This window comes from Equus asinus, chromosome 2 (genome assembly GCF_041296235.1).
Source record: "Equus asinus isolate D_3611 breed Donkey chromosome 2, EquAss-T2T_v2, whole genome shotgun sequence".
Taxonomy (NCBI): Eukaryota; Metazoa; Chordata; class Mammalia; order Perissodactyla; family Equidae; genus Equus; species Equus asinus.
This window is the reverse complement of record NC_091791.1, coordinates 13,208,430-13,232,048: the sequence shown is the minus strand read 5'-3', so window position 1 is coordinate 13,232,048 and position 23,619 is coordinate 13,208,430. Positions and strand designations below refer to the sequence as shown.

At 50.5% G+C, this 23,619-nt stretch overlaps 1 protein-coding gene and 1 long non-coding RNA gene across 10 annotated transcripts in view; one reads left to right on the top strand and one right to left on the bottom strand.

The window, feature by feature from the left end:
- The window catches only part of GRK5 (G protein-coupled receptor kinase 5), a 219,470-nt gene that overhangs the window by 135,714 nt on the left and 60,137 nt on the right, over positions 1–23,619 (top strand). For 7 of the 9 annotated variants that reach the window (XM_014849237.3, XM_044749935.2, XM_070482324.1 and 4 more), the window contains one exon: positions 13,987–14,099. The exons of the other annotated variants lie outside the window; for them this stretch is intronic. In XM_014849237.3, coding sequence (XP_014704723.1) covers positions 13,987–14,099 — 113 coding nt within the window. The remainder of the gene's footprint in view (positions 1–13,986; positions 14,100–23,619) is intronic. 9 annotated transcript variants of the gene reach the window in all.
- Positions 8,277–9,703, bottom strand: LOC139040010 (uncharacterized). Its single transcript, XR_011493569.1, has 3 exons — positions 9,425–9,703; positions 9,127–9,253; positions 8,277–8,416 (listed from the first exon to the last, which is right to left on the bottom strand). It is a non-coding gene; the product is annotated as an uncharacterized lncRNA (long non-coding RNA).

Genomic DNA, 23,619 nt, shown 5'->3' with positions numbered 1-23,619 from the left:
ACAGAGGGAAGAAAACAAGCGTTACCAGCGAGCCATGCTCTAGGCTGAGCCCGAGCTTACGAGATCTAGACAGTTAGGAGATATGTGAGCCTCTTAAAAAAGAAAGAAGGGACGAGAGAAAAGCATGTGTTTTGGGCACTGCATGCTTCTATTCTGTATTTGTATAGCTGAAAAAGCTTTAGTTTAAAATAAGTGTTATTTGGCAAGAAGTGGTACTTCATGCTGGCAAATTGTGTTCTTTTCCTTAGATAAAAATGAAAATGCATGAGGCATTTTGCTTTTTTCCCTCCTGATAATTAAAAGCATCTACTTGGCTCCATGCGGAGATGGCCCTTGAAGATTTATATGAGACACCTGTGTGGCATCGATCACAGGCCTGCAGGCTGACAGAAGCAGCTACACTTCACCGTGTTCAAAATGCCAGGTCCTGGAAGGGAGTTTTGAAAGGCTTCACTGGGGGTCTCTGTGCAAGACCTGGAGTGGGACCCCTGCATGGGAGTCTTTGAATTTTCATAAAGGACTTCCCCTCCCTGTTCACATTGATCCAGGGCCTTAGAGCAGCTGAGGAGACTAAGCAAGCCCTGGGGTGATGAATAAGGCAAGGCCCCACGCACACACCTGGGCCTCAGTTTCCCCATCTGGGTGATGAGGGCATTAGACTAGGTTTCCTTCGGGTTTTCTGCAAGGTCCACGACCATGCTCCCTTCAACACGCGCTTCCTCTGACTCTGATGTGATTGCTTGTGAAGGACGAGCATGTCAGTGTTGTGAAGGGGCTCCATTTCCTGTGTGGCAGATCTTTTCATTAACTTGACCCAACACAGGGAGAGATTTGGAAACCAATATGTTAGGATATAGCCAACAGCTAGCAAATTGATGAGTTAGATCGTTAATCTATACATTCGTTCACTCGTCAAATGTTACTGTGTGCTGGCTTTGGCCAGGCTCTGTGCTAGGTGCTGGGGTGAGGGAACAAGGCAGCCTGGGCCCTGCCTACTCCAAGTTGGGCCCAGCGCTGTTTGGGTTCCTGTCCTGTTGGCTTAAGGACTTGCCTCCATGTAGGTCCGAGCACAGGAATGTGCTGTGAAATGCAATTCCAACACCCTATTAAAAGCGAAGCATTTGCTTCTGGACACCGAGGACTTTAAGATTTCTACCTTCAAGAAGCAAGGGATTTGTTTTGACAAAAGAAGTGTAAACAGGATCCTGGTGAATAACGTTTCTCATGACTGCTCCTGCTTTAATCAATTGTATATTTATTGGTGACCTCATTAATGTCCAGACTGTCCTGGGCTCTGCTGGGCATGCAGAGGGGGTGGCAGTGGAGAGAGGGAATATACAGCTCAGCCGAGGAGGCTCGGCCAGCTCTGAGGACAACAGCCAAGGGAATGAGACAGCATGTATGTTATGCAATCACAGGTGTGGTGCAGGCCGTGGAGCTGAGGAGCTCAGAAGCGGTGAGGGGGCGGCAAACTCGGGTCAGGCGTCCTGGAGGAGGAGAGGAGAGAAGGGCGTTCCAAATAATTCTTCTGTGCTGGCCCAGCCTGTGGAGTGTAGATGTCCAGTTCATAGCCAGCCGTGAGCTGCCATGGCTTTCCCACGCCTGCCCCTGGAGGCTGGAGCTCCTGGACTTGGAGTGCAGAGCAGCCCCATCCCATGGAAATGGAATGACCAAGAGGCCATGGGTACATCCAGGTTATCGGGGTGCCTCTCTCCCCTGTGGGCCCCTGGCCTTGCCAAATCGTGCCATTGGTGGACATCATCCACCTCTCAGTGTCCCAGGTGCTTGCCTGCTGCTGCCATGGATCCCTAAAAGCTAAAAGATGCAGAAGAGTTGTTCTACTGTCAGGAAGATCTGAGTTCAAATCCCATCTCTGCCTCTTGCTAGCTCTGGGACCTTGTGCCAATCCCTTCTCAGGACCTCATTTTTTGGCGTCTAGACAATAACTAATAAGCTCACCGGTTTCACAGGCCTGTTGTGAGGATTGCACGAGACAAGCATGTAAAGTGCCCAGCATGGTGCCTGGGATATAGCAAGCACCCCATCCCTATTAGCTGCTCTTGTTTCAGCTATTGTTATGCTACAACAGGTGGCCAAGTGGGAAGGCCACTGTCTGACCCAAAGGCCATCTCTTTCTGAAAGCCAGCTCTGCCAGACCCTATAAAAATGCAGGTCTAAAATCCCGACGGCCCTGAGCTATAATTCAGGTGGCACAGTCTGAATCGAGACTCCAGCTTTCTCTATGCTGGTTTCTGCCAAACAACATGCCTCTCCCCTGTTCCTCATCTGAACATGGGCATTGGGTGAACTCCGTGTGCCTGTGAGTATATCCATCTCTTCCTTCTCCACATCCATCTCTTCCCACCTCCAGCCCCTCTTGGGTCTGGGGCTGAGCTAAGCAAAGATGGCCTGAAGGAAGGAGTTGACATGGTTTCACCTTTAATTACCCAAGACCTGGATCGGGTTCCAGTGGGCCAAGCCCTTGATGCTCTGTTCCTTGGACAAAGAGTTTGGGTGTGTCATGTAGCCAGTCGTCTGGGAGCCATGATGAGGCAGCAGGGGGAAGTGGAGGTTTATCTGAGAGAAAATTCCAGAAGCAGAGAATAACTGCCACCAAACGTTTGTCCTCTATCCCAAGAATGAGGACCAAGGTGCAGGTAATACAGAAAGACAGGTTTGGTCTCAAAGTAAGAATGGACTTTTAACATGGTTGACAAAGAGCATTGGACACTTTGTAGGCAAAGGGCTTCCTGTCCCCAGAAGTGCGCAGACCGAGGTCGGCTGAGCATCTGGCGGGGATCATTGAGAGGATGGGCGTGGCTGGGGGGTCTTCGGACCCTGAGACCTCAGGACTTTCGGGAGACGGCAGCTGCCTCCACCTTCCCAGGCATTCACTTCTCACAGGCTGGCGGCACAGCTGTGAGCCTCACTAGGCCCTGGCTGGTGGCCCAGGAAGAAGCAGGGCCGCCTCTCTGCGCGGAGGCTGCTGTTTGCCTTGGCCCCCACTTGCCCAGCCACTTCCTGATCCCGCCCTCTTGTGGCTTTTGCTTCATTAGCTCATAGCTCCCGCTGAAGCCAGTCCCCAGGGCCCTGGACAGCAAGGTGGGCCCAGCCTCCAAAGCTTCAGAGCCCCCACGCATCCCTGCTCATTTCCCCAGCCGGCCAGGGCGGCTCGCAGTAATGATGGGCCAGGCATTGCTGTCCAAGGGTAAACCGGAAGCACTAGAGAGAGACTGAGGCACAGAGAGAGGGAGTAACGACCCTAGCCCCCACAGCAAACTGGCAGGGCTACCATGGAAGCTGAGCCCCAGACCCCTGGAACAGTGTGCTTCCCACGCCTTCCAGAAATGCTGTCTTTAAGCTCATGCTCGCTCTGTTCCCGCTCTGGCCACAGTGCAAGTGCAAGAGGGAAGGCAGCAGGAAGGGCTTAGAGACCCCAGTAGTCTGAACTCTACTTGGGGCTCTGATGCTGGAGAAAGGCCCCATGCCCTCTGATGTCTCCACCCCCACCAGGCTTCTCCCTGTGGAACTGCCAAACTGGGAGGCAGGGGCATTTAAGCTCCTCTCGTTCGTTCATCAGCCTCATTTTGTAAAAGGGGAAACCGAGGTCCAAAGAAGAGAATGACGGGCCTGAGGTCATACAGGGGTCAGAGGCGGAGCTGGAGGCAAAGTCCTGTCCCCTGGCCCCAGCCCCGTGGCCCTGGCTGAGCTTTCCAAAAAGCAAGGGAGTCAGGCAGGGCCCCGCGCTCAGGCTGCCTCGCTTCTGGGGACTCTGGGCCCATCACGGCTGCAGCGCGCTGCCTGGCCCAGCCTCGCCGCGGTCAGGCACCTGGAGACTTCTATTTCCCTTGGACAGAAGCCCTGCTAGGAGCAACTCTTTATCGTCTAGTTGCTTCGGGGTGACCTTCATTTCTGGGAGATTAACACTGGGGCGTGTCAAGGGAGTGTAGGCCTGACATCGCTACCCCCTGGTTTGGGAGCATGTGGCCTCGGCGTCACATCCATCTGTCGTTTGTTCAGTCGTTTGCTCATTTTACACACACACCTGCGCTCCTGCTCCGGCCAGCACTGTTCCAGGTGCGGGGGGTTGAATGAACTAGGCTTACAGTTAATGCGCTACTGGGATCACCCGGGAGCTTCGGGAACTGCTGACACCATCTGCAGAGATCTGATGCCATCGGCTGGGTACGGCCTTGGTATCTCAATTTCTAAAACTGCCTGTGTCCGCATGGGAATTTCTTTTCAAGGAGAAAAAAGCTTTGTAGAAAGAACGTGGCCATAGGAGGATAGCGTCCCCAGGATGGCTGTGAGCAGAGTGGCAGTGGTTCTGGGAAGGCCCTGGGCCTCCGGGAAGGCAGCAGCATTCACCATCAACTGAGGCTTTCCCAGGGCCTGGCACCACAGCGGCCCGAGTCCCAGCTCGCTAGAAGGTTCTGCTGCAGGCCAGGCAGGGTGAAGTTCCCCAGCCCTGCCCCTGAAGGGGGACCTGTCGCGGTCACAGCTCCTTGGCTTTGCAGGACCTTCCTAATCTCAGTGATTCTGCAGCTGTGTTTTTAGAAGAGTTGTTTTCCCCTCATTGTAAAAATATTGAAAATCTAGAGAAATAGAAACAACCGCAGGTCACACATCGGTATGTTTCCTTTTTGCCCGGCATTTTCAAGAGCCGCCGCCGCGGGTGTGAAAGGTGCCTTTTCTGCTGGTGTCTCTGGGTTCTCCGGCTGTCTGTGTGCTAGCAGGGAAGGAAGCTGTACCATCGCAGAGCAGCGGGCTCAGACCTGGGTGGTTCCAACCTCTCATTTAGAGATGGCAGGTGAGAGAGCCAGGCTTGGAACCCAGGTCTCAGTTCTGTTCCTGCTCTTTCCAACATGCCAGCCTCCGTCCAGCCAATGCCTGCACAGTGTGCATGTCTACCTGGCCATTCCCCGGGTCCACCTATACCACCCCACTCCTCCATTTACCCACCTAATTCTTTGTCTCATTCCCACTGCAGGGGAATATCTGAATTCTTTGCTTCTCTTGCCCTTGAGGATAAAACAGATCACACTGCCTGACTCCGGGGCTCTGTGGTGACGGCATATGGCCCATGTCCTGTCCAGCTCAGCCCTCAGCACTTTCCCAGACTCCCAGGATTCCTGGGCTTTGACTGCACCCAAAGGGTTCAAGCTAGAGACGCGGACCCGCATCAAAGTGGTGGGGCTGGAAGGGGCTTCTGCACTGGAGCCTCCACGAGCACACTTCACTCTGCCTCTCCTCTTCCTTTCACAAATCCACAGACAAGAACCCCCACTCCTAATTCCCTCCCTTCCCCACCTGACAGCCAGCCCCAAACACCCTGTAACTCAGTGGTTTTCACATGTGGCTTGTCCAGGTGCCACCAACCTTTGTAAGAGCCAGGCTTAATAGTTTTGATCCTACAGACAGGTGACTAGTACCAGACATTGAGTAAAACTACAGACCAGAATGAGGGGGACAAAAGGCACAGGAAGATGAGGCTTGGTTTGGGTGTGTTTGTGTAATGTGCCATATGTCATTTTTTATTCACACAAAAACATCTTTCTTCAAGTAATAGGAACCCACTCAGCTGTTGCTAACCAAATACCAAATGTTTCCCTTTTCCTCTCTTGCTCTTTCCAAGAGGCGGGCTGTGAAGAATTGCCGTTATCCGTGATGCTATCTTGCCTTTCAAACGTCAGAGAGCTTTTTCCTCAGAGCAAACGCCCAATTGTTTTCTCCAGCTTTGGCAGGAATTTTGAAGAGAAAGCTGTTTTCAGATCACTTCTGTTTATTGTTTTAGACCTGGACTGTGGCAAAGTGAAGGGCTCGTGGCCTCTGTCTAGTCCAGTCTCCTCTCATCTCTTTTCCTAAATTGCCTTTGGACCTATCAGGACCCCCCTCAAAAAAAAAAAAAAAAAAAAAGGCCAAAAAACCCCTGGTATTTCAGTAAAACAATGTTAAGGAAAATAAAATGAAACAAAACAAAATAAAATCAGCCTCCAGTTGGTAGAGAGATGGCTCCAGGAATTGCTTTTGGACACCCCCATCCCCCCATGGACAATAAACATGTGGTTTCATTTCCAAGGGCTCCGGTGTTAGCGTTTCCATTTCCTCAGGAAGCTGCATTTCTTGCTCTTACTTCTGAAATGGAACGTGCATTTTCATTGGCCCGAGTTCAAGGAGTGCCTGCAGCAACAACGAAAACAGCCCCAAGCAGGTTTCGGTCATCTACACCCCGCACCCGCCCAGCCGTGACTCTTCCTAGCTCCCCATCCGCTATGGATTGATGCCAACTCTCCAAGCCGGGGAGGAAGGGGTGGTGGCCTCCTTCACTTGGGGTTTGTGGCCATCGGAAGGGAGCCATGCTGTCCTCACTGCCTGTGTTCTGGCCCTCAGTTGGGAAAGTCTGGTTGCTCTCCAAGCGTCCACATACCACAGGCTCCTAATTAAGAAAGTATGTTCCCATTTCATGTCACTCGAAAAGAATGAAAACAGTGACAGCATTTATTTATCTTCGCTATCAATATCATTCCTGTTTCTGCGTCCGCTGGGGGTTATGAGCCTTGAAGGAATTGACTGTGGGTTGTGAGATTTTAACCTCGGCCATGTGCTGTGGGAACACGTGGGGCTTCTCTCTGAGAGGCAGGCTCCAAGGGAGGGAGACAAGGGCCAGCAGAGCCCTGGCCCCTGCCCTCCTGGAGCTTGGGGTCCCATGGCAGCCACGGGAGGAGTGACTTTTGCCTTCTTTGGTGCTGATGTGGAGTCAAGCCCCCTTTCACCAGCTGCCTCCCATTTTCTTGGTGAATCTTCCGAGAGGTAAAAGCCACTACATCTCCAGTCTTTTAGAGGAGATACGGTCTGTCCGAATGGCTAGGGTTTATGGAAGACCTGCCACATGCTCCGACGGGGCTGGGGGCTCACATATGTTATTAATCCTTGGCGGCAACGGAGTAACTGATTGCTGGACCTCAAGTTAAGGGACTTGCCCAAGACCAGAAAGCAACTCAGCCCACTTGGGCTGCTACAACAGCATACCACGCACTGGGTGGATTATAAACAGCAGACATTTATTTGTCTCAGTTCTGGAGGCTGGGAAGTCCAAGATCAAGGTGCTGGCAATTCTGTGTCTGATGAGGATCGACTTTCTGGGTCATAAACGACTGTCTTTTCGCAGCGTCCTCACCCGGCAGAAAGGGCGAGGGAGCTGCTTTCAGGGGCCTCTTTTATAAGGGCACTAATCCCATTCCTGAGGGCTCCACTCTTATGACCTAGTCACCTCCCAAAGGCCCCACCTCCAAATACATTGCGGGTTAGGTTTCTACATATGAATTTTGGGGACACAAACTTTCAGTCTGTAGCAGGTGTCCTTAACAATGGGCCTGCGATGGTGATACTGTCAGTGTCTTATTATGAGAACAGGCTAGGAGACGAGGGGAAGCTCTCCATGAAGCACCCGAACATCACAGGTGGTGGTGGTGAGGACGGAGCCCCTTGTCTTGTTGCACCCTTTGTGGCTGACAACTTGGTAAGTGTCGTGCCTGACCTGGGTAAGGCAGACTTGGAAGGGACTAGCTGTGCCTAGACCTTCAGGACATGTGTGTTGCTTCTCTGTAGGCATGTGCCTGCATGCTTGCCCGGGTATTCTCAGTTACATTCATTACCAAGTACATTGACCTGCTGACCCCCTTACTTAACATCACGTGCTGATTCCTGTCCCTTTGTGCCTCACCTTCCACCCCCAAGGAACTTATCACTTTCTGTGCATTTTCTTTAAGCCGTTTTCTTTTTTAAAAAGTATTGTGGTGGGGCCAGCCTGGTGGCATAGTGCTTAAGTTTGCGTGCTCTGGTTTGGTGGCCCGGGGTTCGCAGGTTTGGATCCCAGTTGCAGACCTGGTACCTCTTGTCAAGCCATGCTGTGGTGGCATCCCACGTAAAGTAGTGGAAGATTGGCACAGATGTTAGCTCAGGGCCAATCTTCCTCATAAAGAAAAAAAAGGTATTGTGGTAAGAACATTTAACATGAGATCTACCCTCCTAGTAAATTTTCAGGTGCACAATACAATATGGTTAACTAAAGCACAGTGTTGTATGGCAGATCTCTAGAACCTAAGCATCTTGCAAAACTGAAACTTTAAACCCATTGAACAACAGCTCCCCATTTCCCCCTCCTCCAGTCCCTGGCAACCTTACTCTCTGCTTCTAGGAGTTTGACTCTTTTAGATTCCTCATATAAGTGGAGCCATGCTGTATTTGTCCTTCTGTGATGGGCTTATTTCACTTACCTTAGCTTCCTCCGTGTTGTCACATATGGCAGAATTTCCTCCTTTTTTAAGGCTGAATAACATTCCATTGTATGCATACACCACATTTTGTTTAATCCAGTCTTCGGTCTGTGGACATTTAGGTTGTTTCCACATCTTGACTATGTCACAATAAACATGGGAATGCAAATATGTCTTTGAAATCCTGATTTCAATTCTTTTGGATAAATACCTAGATGTGGGGTTGCTGGATCATATGGTAGTTCTATTTTTAATTTTTTGAGGAATTGCCATATAGTTTAAGCCACTCTTGAAGGTCTGTCACTGGCTCCCTGCAGTGGTCACAGACCTGGCCCTGAATTCTTGCTCAAACGCACCTTGCCCCATGCTTTGCCATGCCCTCTTGGTCCTCCAGGCTTCTCACCTGGGGACTTCCCTCCCTGCTGTGGCTTCTTGCCCTTCGCCCAACCTCTGGCCCTGTTTCTCTGGCTTTGACCTTCTTCCCCAGTGCTCGGCCTCTCCCCTGTGGCCTTGCCATTGGTGGCCCCGTCACTCCCATTCCCATCTACAGTGTGCTCTCCCATGGGTGCCATCCCTGAAACCTACCCAACGTCATGAGGGCAGTCTGTGCCTCCTCTGCCGACACACCTTCGGGGACATTCCTGGCAGTCCTGCTTTACGCGGTTTTGTCTATGGCTGCTCTTCCCAGCCCTGTCTGTGAATGTGCCTCCCTCCTGCCTCGGCTAGTGAGCAGACTGCTCAGGACAAAGGTGAAGCCTGTGGTGCCTCTCTCATCTGCTTTCAGGGCTGCCCACGACAGGGCCCAGGACACAGTGCACAGTCGGGGCCCCGCCAGTGTCTGTCAACCTACTAATGGGACTGTCCATTGGGAAGAAGTGGTTCTGCCTGAGGCATGGCTGGAGGTCAGTGTGTTGCAGGAAGGTGTGGCAGTCCTGGCTTCCCGGGCCAGCTGTAGGCATGCTTGGGAGTGTCAAAACCTTGAAGGAACAAATGACACGTGGTTTCTTAAAGCCAGTTGCATCCAGCTCCCCACCAAAGCAGGATCCCAGCCACACAGGCTGCACCCTCCCTGCACACGCAGCAGTGGCTCCCAAAGTGGTGACCTCCCCTGTAGATGCCTCCCCACTCCCCACCTCATCTTCACCCACCTTTCTGTGCACTGCAGTTCAATCATTTGTGCTCTAAAATCATCGATCCGTGGTAGGGCAGTGAGTCCATTCCAGTCTCCTTGGCCTTGGAGTCCAGACCTTTCCTGGCTTAGCCCAGCCTGCCTTTCAAACATGTCTCCCACCACCCTCCTGGGTGCAGGGCAGGCCCCAGCCCCTTCCTGGGGGCATTCTGCCCCTTGATCAAGGGCACAACTCAGTGTCCTAGGCTTAGAGTGGGCTTTCTAGACCCTTCCCCTTTCCGGTCACCTTCCTGTAGTCATGGGACTCTCTGTTACTGTGACCAAGGCCAAACACAGTCACATATCACAAAGACCACGCCCCCATTCTTGGTCTCAGCTGACCACCAGCTGTTAAGTCCAAGTCTGTTACTGGATCATTAATCTGCCAATGGGTATGACGTATGTCTCCTCCCACTCGCTCATCCACGCATACCCAGGTGTTGAATTCAATAACAGTCTTAAAATTGAAGGAACCTTCTAATATCAAAAGGCAGGAAACCGTGGAAGAGAGTTTGCTGAATGAATGAAAGACCCAAAAGAATAAAGCTAGAATGATTAGGTGATTAGTGGATACTCTGAGGCAGGGGGGCCTGGTGCCCCTCATATCTTACATCAACAGCCTCTTTCTGGCTTGGAGGGAAAGACCAATGAGGCACATGGCCCCATGCAGGATTTTCATGTTCCAGAAGAGCCAGTGTGTATGTACATTTGTGGACAGTGTATGTGTGCCTGTGGGCACAGCATCCCAGGAGACGGAGAGATTCAGGGACAGAGAGGAAAGGCTGTGCCCTGTGTCCTGGACACTGCTCCTCACCAATCCTAACAGACCACGCTTGGAGAAGAGTTGTGGGCAGGGCCCTTCCAAGCTGGATTTCAACAACACGGCCGGCCTCTGTAGAAACCGATCAGAAAGGGTCTCCTCCGGAGCTGTATTGTAGAGCTCCTCGTGCTTCCAGCTTCAGCATTGTCGGACTTTCCAGAAGTGACACGCACCTCTAGTTTGCTTTGATGCATCAAGAACTTTGATTTGCGCCTCCTCCTGTCACCTTGATCAATCCCCAAATTCATGTTCTTCCTTCTGTGTCCTCATTCTCCATTTCCAAAGGAACTGCAAACGTTGCATTTTGATTTTATTGTTGGGGGTGGTGCTTCCTCAGAAGACAGGCCCATTTATCTGTATTTAAGGCTGAGAAAAGAATTCGAATAGATAATTACTGATCCTTTTATTTCTTCCTGGGCTTCTGATGAGTGGCTTTCTTGCCTGGAATCCTCTGTACAGCTGGGAGAGACATGGAATTGAGGTGCTGACAGCTTGTGTTGGAATCACGTGGTGTTTACTGTGCTGAGAGTGTGTGGCGGCCTTGTTTCCATACTGACAGCAAATGCCATATGGGGAGGAAAATTCCTGTCAGATGAACCCTTAAGGAATCACAATATGGTACACGAAATCTCATAATTGCTTTTGGAAGTGGGGAGGGGCACCTTGCTCAAATCATGTAAGCAGTGCGGTACTCTCTGCCATAATTGAAGAAAATTGGAGTTTGACACAAGGTAATTTACTTTCCTTCTGTGTTTGTGCTGGGGAAGTTCAGTGGATTGGGAAAGGATGGAGAAGTTGGTTTTCCTCACCTCGGGGGATCAGGTTGAGTGGGAGGTAGCAAGAAGAGAATGCAGTCTGTGTCTGCAGGGCATCATGCTAACAGGTGCGGGCTCCAGACCTGTCACCCTCTCGGCTCCCTCCTTCCCAGATTCCCTACTGTGGCTGACGATAACACTCATCTCACTTGACATTTTATTACTGTCACTTGGGATCTTGTCTGCTCACGCACACCCCACGCCCGCTTTCCAACAGAATCCAAGCTCCCTGAGGGATGGGACCGCATCCCAGTCTCCCCACCCCCATCGATGCTGGCACACATTGAGATGGGTTAAATGTTTTTTGGAGTGGCTATTCGTGAAGCATCCATGCATGGAAAGGTAGACTGAGTTAAGGCAATAGTCCAAGGCTAGTTTCGGTCCCCAAACGACGTGGGGAGGGGGCCAAGAGGCAGACTTGGAAGGTGGCTCATCCATGTTGATGAAGTATCCACTGAGGGGAGAATGAGAGATTTTCGAGTGCCTTCTTATACACACTATACTTAGAACTGGTGAATTCCTACAAAAATAGTCCCCGGCCCTTAGGCAGTTTACACATGATATCGGAGTGGGCTGTAAAACTACGCAGCCTGTATGCCTGGTCACTGCTCTTTCAGTTGCAAGAGACAGAAACCCAACACCAACTGGCTTAAGCAAAGAGTCTGTCAGGTAAATAAACGTGCAGCCCCCGGGCTGGCCTCGGTCGGCTGGCTTAAGGTGCTCCTATGACTCGAGCACTGGGTTCTCTCTTCTCCATCAGCTCCGCCTTCCCCTGCTTCATTCTCTGTGGCTCTCGCTGCCTAGTGGAAAAGCCAGTTGTGGCAGCTCTTGGTTGACTGGCCCTAAGCCCTCGTCATCCCAGAGAGGGGCAAATGTCTTTCTCAGAAGTTCTAGCAAAAGCCATGGAAGGACTCCAAGGCCCAGTCAAGTCACACACCCTGAACCTATCATTTGGGCCAGAAGACAGGAGGGCTCTGATTGGCTAGAACTGAGTCATGTCTTTCTCTGAGCTTATCACTGTGGCAGAAACAGAGACCTTATTGTCTGGGACTAAGTCGTGTGCCCATCCTTGAACCTATTGTGTGGTTGGGAGACAGGGTGCTCTTATCGTCTAGGATGGAGTCATGTACACATCCCTGAGGCTTGGGAGCAGTTGGCTTCCTTACAACCTTGGGCTGGAGTTTTACAGACCTGGGGAGAGGAGATTCCCTGAAGGAAGGGGGATGGAACAGACCGAAAAACCCATATCCATGATGATACAGATGGTGTTTATTAAACATTTCCTGTGGGCCAGGCTCTGGCCTGAGTCCTTTCTGTGCATTATCTTATTTAATCCTCATGACAGTCCTAGCAGATAGGTGCAATTACTGTCTCAGGTTCACAGATGAGGAGACTGAGGGATAAGAGTGTCAAGTCAGCTGCCCCATGTCACACAGGCAGTGAGTGGTGAGGCTGGGATTTGAGCCCAGGTGGTTTAGCTCCAGAACGCATGCTAACAGCCTCCACCCTCCTACAGGTAACAGCTCTGCTCCTGTGGGTGAACTCTTTGGGTATGAAAGTGAGTTGACATGATGGTTGTGTTTTAATTCCTTTTTGTATTTTGTATCTCCAGAGAGACCCCCTCTAGGGGAACGATTGTCCTGGCTCCTCCACATTTGGCAAGAGTATAGTCATTCCTTCCATCTAGGTAGCTCTCCTAACCAAGGACTAACTCACTCTCTTCCTAGTTTCCCCACAAAGTCACTTGACCATTTCCGGTGCAGCCGTAGGATCAAAGGGCCAATGTGCAGTGCTTAAGAGGGTTCGAGGCAATGAGTCTCAGTCCTTTTAGCGTCTTTTTGGCCAGAGAAAGCCTCTTGCAGAGGCTTCAGCATCATTGCAGGAAGAGCCAGAAGGGACCCTTCCATCTTACCTCCAACATATGCCTACATTTTTCAGAGGAAGACTGAGGCCTAGAGAGGTCAGTGAGTTGCTTGAAGTCACATAGAAAATCATTGGCTAGAACCCTAGTCACTGGGCCTCCAGGCTTGGAGTCTTGCCTTGCATTTCTTTTCAGAACTCTCTTGGCTACTGAGTGGCTGAGGGTTGGTCACTTTCTGTCTCCATGCCTATAGCTCCTTAGCTTGGAAATGCAGGGTTTTAATAATTTGAAGCATCCTAAGACTGGGCTTTCCTCCAACTGGGCAACAATGAAATTATTATTATTTTTGCTGTATCCATTAGCATGCTTTGAATTACAAGGAACTTTAAAATCTTTTCATACTGCCCTAAGCAAAGCTCATAAATAAGCTTTTCAGATGTGATTTGGGCTGCAGGCATGGTTTGATCCAGAGATTCATCACATCACCAACTCTATTTACTTCTTGTAATTTTCCCAGCTCTGACTCCTCCATGTATCAGCCTCATCCTCACAGCGGCTTCTCTTGCAGTGTCAAGAACACTGCAGCAGACCCTGACCTCACTCAGGCACCACAGCATCCAGAAGAAGAGAGAGCACCTCTGCTCAGCGTGCCCAGCGTGGTTCACTCTGATTTTACCGGCTTGGGTTACATGCCTGCCACCCTTATCCAGTCACCATAATCAGGGAATGTGACATGCTGATTGGCCAGCCAAGGGGTGGAGTCATAGTCTCTGGAACTGCTGGCCTCTCCATATAGAAATCAGGGCATTGGAAAGGGAGGGGGAGTGGGCTGGGGAGTAGAGGCTGGGCCATAACTGACACTTTGTTCTCCACTGACCTGGTCCCCCCTCTGAGTCTGCAGAGCCTGGAAATAAATAAGGGGTCCTGAGAGTTTGCCAGTCACCTTGTTTCATCCATCTGGGGCTCTGGATCCAGGTGTGGGTTGATGGACCGCCCCGACTGGCCCTCTCCTGGGTCTGACCACATTCTTCTCTTCTTCTCTCCAGAAAGAGATTACTGCAGTTTATGTGACAAGCAGCCAATTGGGAGGCTGCTTTTCCGGCAGTTCTGTGAAACCAGACCTGGGCTGGAGTGTTACATTCAGTTCCTGGACTCAGTGGTAAGTCCCTGCTTCTGGGAGGAGGCCCTTTGGTCCTCTGTGATCAGCAATTGTTTTCGTCTGGAGGAAAAGACAGACCATGTGGTTTAGAAGGGTGAAGAATAAACTGGTTGCTTAAGAAACTTCCACTGCAGACTTGGAGAATGCAGACTTGTCTCCATGTCTACACCTGCTGGGTGACCATGGTTAGGCCACCTTCCTCTCTGGGCCTCGGTTGCTGCTGCTTTAAAGTGAGGCTGTGTCAGTTCTCTGATTCCCGGAGCCTGGGTTGTTATGCAGGGGAGCGCCTGAGGAAGTCGGGCAGGTTTCCCAGCACCCCAAGGTAGTTCTCGGGTTCCACGACCCCTTCCTGAGCAGAGAACCCATTTTCTAAAGTTCTAAAGCTTGTGTGTGTATGTGTCTTTGTTTACTGTCTGCTTCTCTGCCAGAATGCAAGCTCCCTGAGGCCAGGACCCTGGGCTCACCCCTGCTGTATGGGGCGCATACAGGCATTCAGTAGATGTTTGTGGAATGACCATGTGTTGGCTGTTTCAAGCCAATCTGACAGCTGCTGGCATCACTGGCTGCTGGCATACGTGCTCTTCCTTACCCCATGGGGACTTCCTTCAGACGTACTGGTCGTTCATTTGTTTAACAAATGCTGATTGATCTGCAGGGGCTTTTAGGATAGGATGTAGGAAGATGCAGGAGTCCCTCGGCACTTGCCCAAGAAGGCAGGGCCCCTCAGCCTGGTTCACTGCTCTTGGGGTTTCTATCAAAGGAAGGTGGACAAGGGGTGGGGCGGTGAGGAATGGAGACCAGTCATGAAAGGAATGGGGTCATCCAGGCTCCCCCTCCCAGGGCAGGGAGCCAAGATGCTGTGGTTTCCTAGAGGCCCTAATGCCATCTTTGGCTGCAGCCATTCCGACCTCTGTCTTGGTTTGTGGGACAGCCCTTTGGGGCCCAAGTTTCTGTGTCTGCTTCAGGGTCTCCATGTGGATCTCTAGACCAAGACAAACTGCCCACTGAAGGTCTCCATAGGAAGTTGCATGGGACCCCTCAAAGTCAACGTGTGCAAAACAAACCCAGCACCTTCCCCCAGGTCCCCACAGCTACCAGCTCTGATGTATTCTCTGTTCCAGGGACGAGCACCTCACAGCCACCCAAACCTTGAAATCCTTCCATTGTCTCTGTCCTCTCCCACTCCCCTCCTGATCAAGGACCCTGTGCTTGGCTCCTTGGTCTCTCCCAGAGCAGTTCCCTCACCTCCTCAGCCTCTGCCTTGGTCTTAGAGCAGGTTCTTGCGCATCTCATATGTGGTACGACAATTCTCAACCTTGGCTGAACAGTCGAAACACCAGGGGAGCCTTAAAAAAATACCAGTGCCCGAGCTGAAGCCCAGACTCATTAGTTTGAATCTCTGGAGGTGGGGCCTACTGTTTTCATAACTTTTTATTATGGAAAATTTCGAACTATAAAAAGTAGAAATTGACAGAATACTATAATGAACTCCCAGGCACACTTCACCCCACTTCAACAATTGCGAACTCACGGCCAATCTTGTTCCACCACATCCCCCCTCTTGTAGCATTTTGTAGCAGATCTCACATTTATTATTTCATCTCTGAACATTTCAGTATGCATCTCTAAACAATAAGGGCTCTTTAAGAAAAAATACAATACCGTTATCACAGCTAAAAAAAATTCTTTACTATCTTCAAATATTAGTCAATATTCAAGTTTCTGATTTTCTCATGCTTTTTATAGATGCGTATTTTAACAGTTTATAACCATCTCCCCTTGTTTATGCAGGAGAGCGTCCCATAGTCTGATTTACGCTCTCACTCCCATGTGTCATCTGACAGATTCCTCTGTGTTTCTTGTAAATTGCTCATTGGATCTAGAAACTTGGTCAGATTCAGTTTCAATTTTGGTGGGTGGTGGGGACTGACTTCATAAGTAGTTTCATATTCTTCTGTCAGGGGCTATATGGTATCTGGTTGTCTTTCTTTTTGAGATGGTAGTAGCCATTGACATTCAATACCTAAATCTGTTGATTAATTAGGGGTTGCAACATGGTGACATTCTAAGTCTATCATTCTTTCTTCATTTGCTAACTTTCCCGCGTCCTTTCGATTACTATTTGGTTTCCCAGTGGTAAAGTTCATATGGGAAATGCTTGACTCTTTTCCTGTATTTATGTTTTCAAAGTACCCAGTTGGTTCACTAGCATCCTCCAATAGTAATAACCAGTTAGAGTTTCAAACATGTGGATTTAAAAAAGAATGTGTTTTGATGCATGATAGTCATTATCCTTATTGGTGCTCCATGGTCTCATCATTGGCCACTGGAGCCCTTCAGATTGGCTTCTGAGCTCATGAGAGGACCCTTAATCACTGGCAGCCACCTTGCTGTCTGGTGTGATATGATGTTCTGAGCTCATCTTGTATGTTTCCTGCCCTAAACCTGGAGTCCGTCATTTCTCCAAGGAGCCCTGGTTCCTTTTACTGAGAAATGCTACTTGGAGACCACAGTTTGGCACTAGGGGTACCCATTACTAGATTGGCCATTGTTTGTAGCAGACATTGGCATGTTTCAAATCTCCCAGGACTGTACTGTGTATCCAGGGTTGGGAATCATTGACACCAGGATAAAATTGAAGTTCTGTGGCTGACTTACCAGACCTTCCACTGATGGGCCCCTGCCCTCCCTTTCATCCTTGGAGGTTCCTCTGGGTCTTTCTTGAGCCCTGCATTCTGGCCCCATCACTGCTTGTGATGGCTCTGACTTGCCAGGCTGATTGAAGCCTCTTGGCCCCGGCTCCCTCACTCTTGCTGCCTGAACTGCCTCCCCATGTCCTCTCTGCTTGGTGAATACCTGCTCATTCTCCTGCTTTCTGCTCCCAGAAGGCTTCCCTGACCACCCTCTCTCCCTGCTGTGCCCTCTGCTCCAGGTGCTTGCTCCGACATGCACCTGAGTCTCATTACTGTGCCATTCTGACAGAATGGCATCTTGCCTGAGAGCACAGGCTCCAGAGACAGACCAGCTGGCAGTGAGACCTTGGGCAGGTGCTTAACCTCTCTGTGCCTCACGTCTTCATCTGTAAGTGGAGACACACTTGTATCTGATGGTGGTAGAGGCATTGATGAGTTCACACTGCTCAGAGCAGTGTCCGGCATGTCACAGATGCCCAGTGAATGTAATCATTAGGGTTTACTTGGGTGCCTGTCTCCTCTGCTAACCAGAAGTCTCTTTGTAGCACAATGTAATGTAGCTCATCATCTCTGAATCCTCAGCCTACAACGCCTCACCTGACAGATGGTCAGTGCTCAGGATGTGGGCCCAGTGGAGGCGGTGACTTGCCCAGGGTCACACCAGAAGTGAGTGGCAGAGCTATGCCTGAACCCAGGTCTCCTGGCCCCCAACCCACTGCTCTTTCCTCTACATCATGCTGCCTCTGAGGTGACGTGGATTCTGGCAAATTGGATCAGGCTTTCTAGGGTCTTCGGTGGGATGGGCTCTTTGTTGAAAGTAGACCTACCATGAATCCTTTTGCAAAGCAATCCCTCAGCGCCCCCACAAGCCTGTTTAGTGATGTACTACTTCTCCTAGATTGCATTTTCTTAAATCAAGACCCAGAAATCTGAAAAGCCAAGACTCCTTGATTCTGTTCTCAATCCTACTCCCATAGCCAGGCTGGGAGAACATTGGGTTTTCTGTTTCGTTTGTGAACTGGCAGACCCACTACATGTCACAAGGATTCCCCTCGTCAGGGTCTTTGTCGCCATCAGACTTGGGGGCTACTGGCCAAGATGTATCCACAGCCCCCAGCCCAGCCCACCTCAAAGTGCCCGGAGTGTTCACAACCCTATGTGGCCTGTGAGCCCTTAGCAGGACCTGGGTCTTGTTTTCTTTTCTCCTGGGTTCACAGAACACCTTGACCCTGGCAAGGCCTTCACTTGGAGCAGGAAGAGAAGCCCCGGGATCATGCTCCTGGCCATTCTTTTAGTCTTTCATTCGTTTAAGAAAAATCCTCTCTGCCAGGCACAGTAGCAGGCCCCTGAGATAAACCACTGAATGAAATGGGCCAAGATCTCTGCCCTCATGATGTTTACATTCTCTCCAGGGAGAGAGAGGCCATAATCAAGAAGCATAATAACTGAGTATCGATACAGAAGGTTAGAAGGTGATAAAGGGGATTGAAAAAGAAAACTGGAGCATGGAAGGGAGGTTGGGAGTGTGGAAATGGGGACACTGTTGTAGGATTAAGTAGGGCGCTCAGCAGAGATGTCTCTGAGAAGGTGATGTTTGACTGAGGCTTGGAAGGAGTTGAGGGAGTTAGCTGGGTGAGTATGTGGTGGAAGACATCTCAGGCAGTGGAACAGCCAGTGCAAAGGCCTGCAGGCAACGGTGTGGTGGCTGGAGTGGAGGGAGCAGGGGCAGAGGGATCTAGGACAGGTGTCAATCATGCAAGACCTTGTGCCATTAAAGAACCTTGACTTTGGCTTTGCGTGAAATGGGGGAGCCAGTGGAGGGTTTTGAGCAGAACAGCGGCATGGTCTGACTTAGGTCCTTTTAAACGACCCTCTGGCTCCTGTGTTGGGAACAGACTATGGGGGACTATGGTGGGAGCGGGGAGCTCTGATAGGAGGCTCCCTCAGCCGTCCAGGTGAGGGCTGATGGTGGCTCGAGCCAGCGCGGGAGCAGTCGGCAGTGGTGAGAAGTGGTTGGATTTGGGGCATGTCTTGAAGGCAGAGTTAACAATATTTTCTGATGCCCTGGGGCTGAGAGAGAAGCATTATGGATGACTTGAAAAGGTTGACATGGGCAACTGGAAGGATGGAGTAAGGGTAGGGCTGTGGGGGGCTTGAGGGGGGAAGATCAGGAGCTCCATTTTAGGCACCCTCAGCTTGAGATGACTATCAGACATCCAAGTGGAGACGTTCGAGGGGAGGTGGGTGTTCAAGTCTGGAGTTTGTGAGAAAGATCTGGGCTGGAAGTAGAAAATTCGGAGTTGTCAATGTATAGCTGGTATTTACAGCCATGGGCTGGATGAGCTCACCAAGGAGATGAGTGTGGATGGAGGAGAGATGGGGACAAAAGACTGAATCCTGGACCAAGGCTGCTCCCCATTTGGAAAAGGTGAAGCATCAGCAGCTTTGGGACCTGTTTAGAGAGTTGATGAGGCAGAGCGGGGCAAGGCTAAACCCAGGAGCCAGTGGAATTTTCCAGCCACATGTCTTGTTAGACACTTATAGTCAGTTTGAGAAGAAGAAAAAAAAAAATCCAATGGATGCCCATTTTCATTCTGGTCGTGCAGACGTTCCCTTGTGCTGGGCCTGTACCAAGAGCTTTTTTTTGGAAAGGAAATGTAAGTCTGGCTCTGGTGCTGACGCAACAAACGCTCTTTACATATGCCTTAACGAAGCCGCCACTCGCAAGAGGCTGACTCCGTCCTCTCGTGTTTTTGTCTGCATCCCTGGGAATTAGCGAGGCCTTTTCATCACCCACCTTGACGTCAAATGACCAGCCTTTGGAACACCTCTTTTACGCATGGAGACTTTATTGAGTTTTCCAGGGCTGGCGCAATTCTCGTCTGAAATACATTTTTTCTTCCATCCTGACTGGAACTCCGAGGAGGGAGGAGGTAGCGGTGTCCTGGTGTTGCATACCGCCCCAGTGCTCTCTGGCTCAGCCAGCACCGTCCACATGGTTCCCACCTCTATGCTGAATTTCTGTCAAGTGGAGTTTATTAAAAATACCCTGTCCTCACTGGGCTCTGATGTAGCCCCCAGGAAAGGCTGCTTTCCTGCTCAGTCCTAATGTCTGAGTTTCTCAAGACCAGTAGAAGACTGTGGCTGTTTTAAAGTGGGGCCTGGATGATCCTGGGGGCAGCAGAATGGTTTGTGCATCATTCATCACAATGCTTCTGGGAGCCAGAGAAAGACTCCTGTGCAGCCCTCCCACAGAGAAATGGAGTCAAGGCTGTGACTAGATTTGGCTTCTGGAGGGTGAAGAGAGTTTGCCCAGCTGGTCAGGGGATCGGAAGGGGTTCCAGGCTAGTGTCAACCTCCCCGGGGCCAAGAGGGTCTCGTCATGGACTCCTTAAAGATTCATGCACTGCTTCTCTAACCTGTTTTCTGGAACTTTGATGGCACACCAGATCATTTGAAACCCTCCTGTCCCCACATTTGGGTGCAACTTAAAATTTTCAGGTCTCTTCTCTTTGGGGTTGGGGTTTGGCAGATACTCAGCCAGATTCACTCAGCACATATTTATTGGATGTCTCCAACGCGTCACACTCTGTTCTAGCAGTTGGAGACTACAGGGTGAGCAGAAGTAAGTTCCTGCCCTCATGGAGCTTGCTTCCTTGTTAAATGATAAATCGAAAAATAAATAAATAAATAAGGAAGAATTTTTAATGAAATGATACTTGGATACCTGTTAAGTATTCATTATCCATTGCTGTGTCAGAAATTACCTCAAAACTGAGCAGCTTGAAACAACAATAAACATTTATTATTTCGTAGTTTTTGTGGATCAAGAATTTGGGAATGGTTTACCTAGGTGCTACTGGTTCAATTTCTCTCAAAAGGTTATGTCAAGATGTTGGCTGAGGCTGCAGTCATCTGAAGGCTTGACTGTGGCTGGAGGGTCTGTTTCCAAACTTACATATGTGGCTGGCAGGTTGGTGCTGGCTGTTGGCCAGAGGCCTCGATTGTTTTCCATGTGAACCTCTCCATAGGACTACTTACGTGTCCTCATAACATGGGTGGCTTTCCCCAGAGTGAGTGATCCAAAAGAGTATATAGAAGCTTCAATGTCTTTTATAACCTAGTCTCGGAGGTCCCATAATGTCGTTCCCCTAATATCCTCCTGGTTACATAGGTTAATGCTCTTCACTATGGACAGAGACTTCTCAAGGGCGTGACCATCAGGAGACTAGGATTATTGAAGGCATCTTGGAGACTGATGACTACAAATATGAGGTTACAACAAATGAAATCTCACGTCAGGAAATGCTAAAAGGCACTCTAAGCCATTCATTAGCCCAGAACTATAGAAAATCACTTGAAATTAGAGGGCTATGACCCGGCTTTAGATATGCCTGGTTATCCTGAAATTTTGTTGTGAAATGATGCCTCACCAGGGAAACTAAGTATTCTGCTTCTCTTATCTATGAGTCATGCCCAGTATTTCTCTTTGTCTTTCTATCACTGCTGTGATCTTCCCAAAGAGGGAAGGTGGAGCGTGGTACTCATTCTTCAGATGGACATAGAGACCCCCAGAGCAGTTGGTGATGCCAGACCCTGGGAGCAGGGTCATCTTGAAAAAGTACTACTTACAAAATATGTTCATATAGTGGATGTCTATGGGATTGTCCAGTCTCCTGGGGACCCCACCCATACTCCAAAACAACGTGGCTCTCCTAGAAGCTACCATGTTCTTAATGATGTCACCCTCAAATCATAGTTGATTGGAGTAAGGGTGAGCCTGTGAGCCAATGGAGGCCAATGAATCCTTTCTCCGGGATTTCTAGACTTTAGGGGAAGTCCTTCTCTGGTAGAGAAGGCTTAAAATAAAAAACCTGGGAGCCATTGACTGCCATGTTTCCTACTTCTGAAGCAAGCCAGTCGGCACTGAAGATGAGGCGCGCACACACACTCACGGATAAGAGTGTGTTCCAGAAGTGCTCACATCCCTGGTTCCTGGTGCTTTGGGCCTGGCTATTCCATTCTTCCCACAGTTTGGTTGTTCAATGCATTCTTGGATTTCAGGAGCCAAGAGGTTACAGTTTTGCTTGAGCTAGGTTAGGTTGGGATTCTTTTCACTTAGAGCAAAAGAGTAATGGAGAGTCGAAGACCTTTGCCTGGTGGCCTTATGAGCCTTGGTGGGGAGAGAGGACAGAGAGAGAATTCTGGGAGTGGGGAAGGAGGAGAAGCAACGAGGCAGTGCAGGGGTGGCGGTGGGGGTGGGGGATATCCACTCAGGGCTGAGACTCTCAGGAGAAGAGTGATGGGCAGACAGGAGGTGACGGCATGGCTATGGGACTCTGAACAGCTGCTGGTAAGCTGATCACCTCCACTGGAGAGAGGGGGCAGCACCCCTTTCCCCCTTCCTTCTTTTCAGTGTTTGCCCCAGCCAGGACACGTTTCACAAGCTGGTGGCTGTGGTGCTGTCAGTAAGGGCTGGGGTCACTCCTACCACTCTCATCTATATCCCGACTCGGCCAGGGATCTGCCCTTCCTTCCCTTCTTTCTCTGGTCCTGTCCCATCTGTTGTCCCACAGGAAGCCAGTGAATCCCCTCCTGACCCAGGCCCAAGAGGGCTCCTCAGATGGCAGGCAGAGATCAGAGAACAGTCCGTCTGCCCAGGTGGGCACAGGCTTTGGGGCTGACCAGGCCCATCTGATCTTGGGGCCCCTGGAGGACACTGCCTTCTGCAGGGCTTCTTCATTCTAGCTGGGGAGCAGGGAGGGTGCAAGGTGAGTGTCCACCCATCCGAAGCATTGTTCAGCATCTCAGTCAGGGTCCTGGCAGGGATTGGGTGGCCCGCCCACATGGGAATGAAGGAGAGTTTAATGGAGGGCTATTGACATAGTGCTACCTGCTGATGCCATAGGTCTGAGCCTTCGCCACCTCTAGACCTGAGGGGACAAGGGAGAGGACTGATAGCTGGATCTTCAGAAGAGGGTGCAGGCACCTGTGGTGCCCAGACAGAGAGGGAGCCAGCAGACAGCTACCCCCCCCATCACTCTCGCCTGCCCTGCAGCAGGGGGCAGGATGGCTCCGGAGGGGTAGGTGCGGGCCCCCCAGCCTGCAGAGTCAGCACAGGCAAAATGCCGAAGCCAGTGTGGGTGGAGCTGGGTGTTTCTCCAGAAAGGGCTGTGGTGAGCATCACTGCCAGCCAGGCACGTCACTTGTCCCTGCCGCGAGGACTCTGGAAAAGCTGACCACATCGGTAATTACAGAATCCAGAGGTGGCAAGACCTCATAGCATCTCTGACTTCATCTTCTTGTCGGGGCAGGAGAAGGTCTCCCGGGAGAAGGAGGTGACATCTAAAGTTAGTCAGAGGCTGAGAGGAAGTCAGCTCAGACTCCCTGCTCTTCAAACCGGTGCCGGCTGCTTTGAAAACGTGGTGGGTCCCCTTGACCGGCTTGCACTCTTCGTGTTTGTAAAAATCATCAGAGGGAAATGTGTTTGAAGAGAGAGGATGTATTTTCTGAGACTGATGATGCAATTAGAGCAGGCCAAGAGATGAAATATTAGGTTTATAAACTAAAATGTACACAGATGTTTATGCCTTTTGGCAGACACAGGTACATAAATAATTATTTTTGCCTTAGACTCAGTGTAGTATTCTGCTCTTTGTGTTGGCGCAGCGTCTCCTCCCGCGGCCGTTCCTGTGTTTGGCATAAATCACAGTGCAGAGAAGAGACTCCTTAAGTGGGGGCTCCCTCGGCTGGCACCTTGGGTGTATCTGGGGAGGAGAAAGGCACTCCGAGGGGATTGGCCTCGGTGCCCTTCGGCTCTCTGGCTG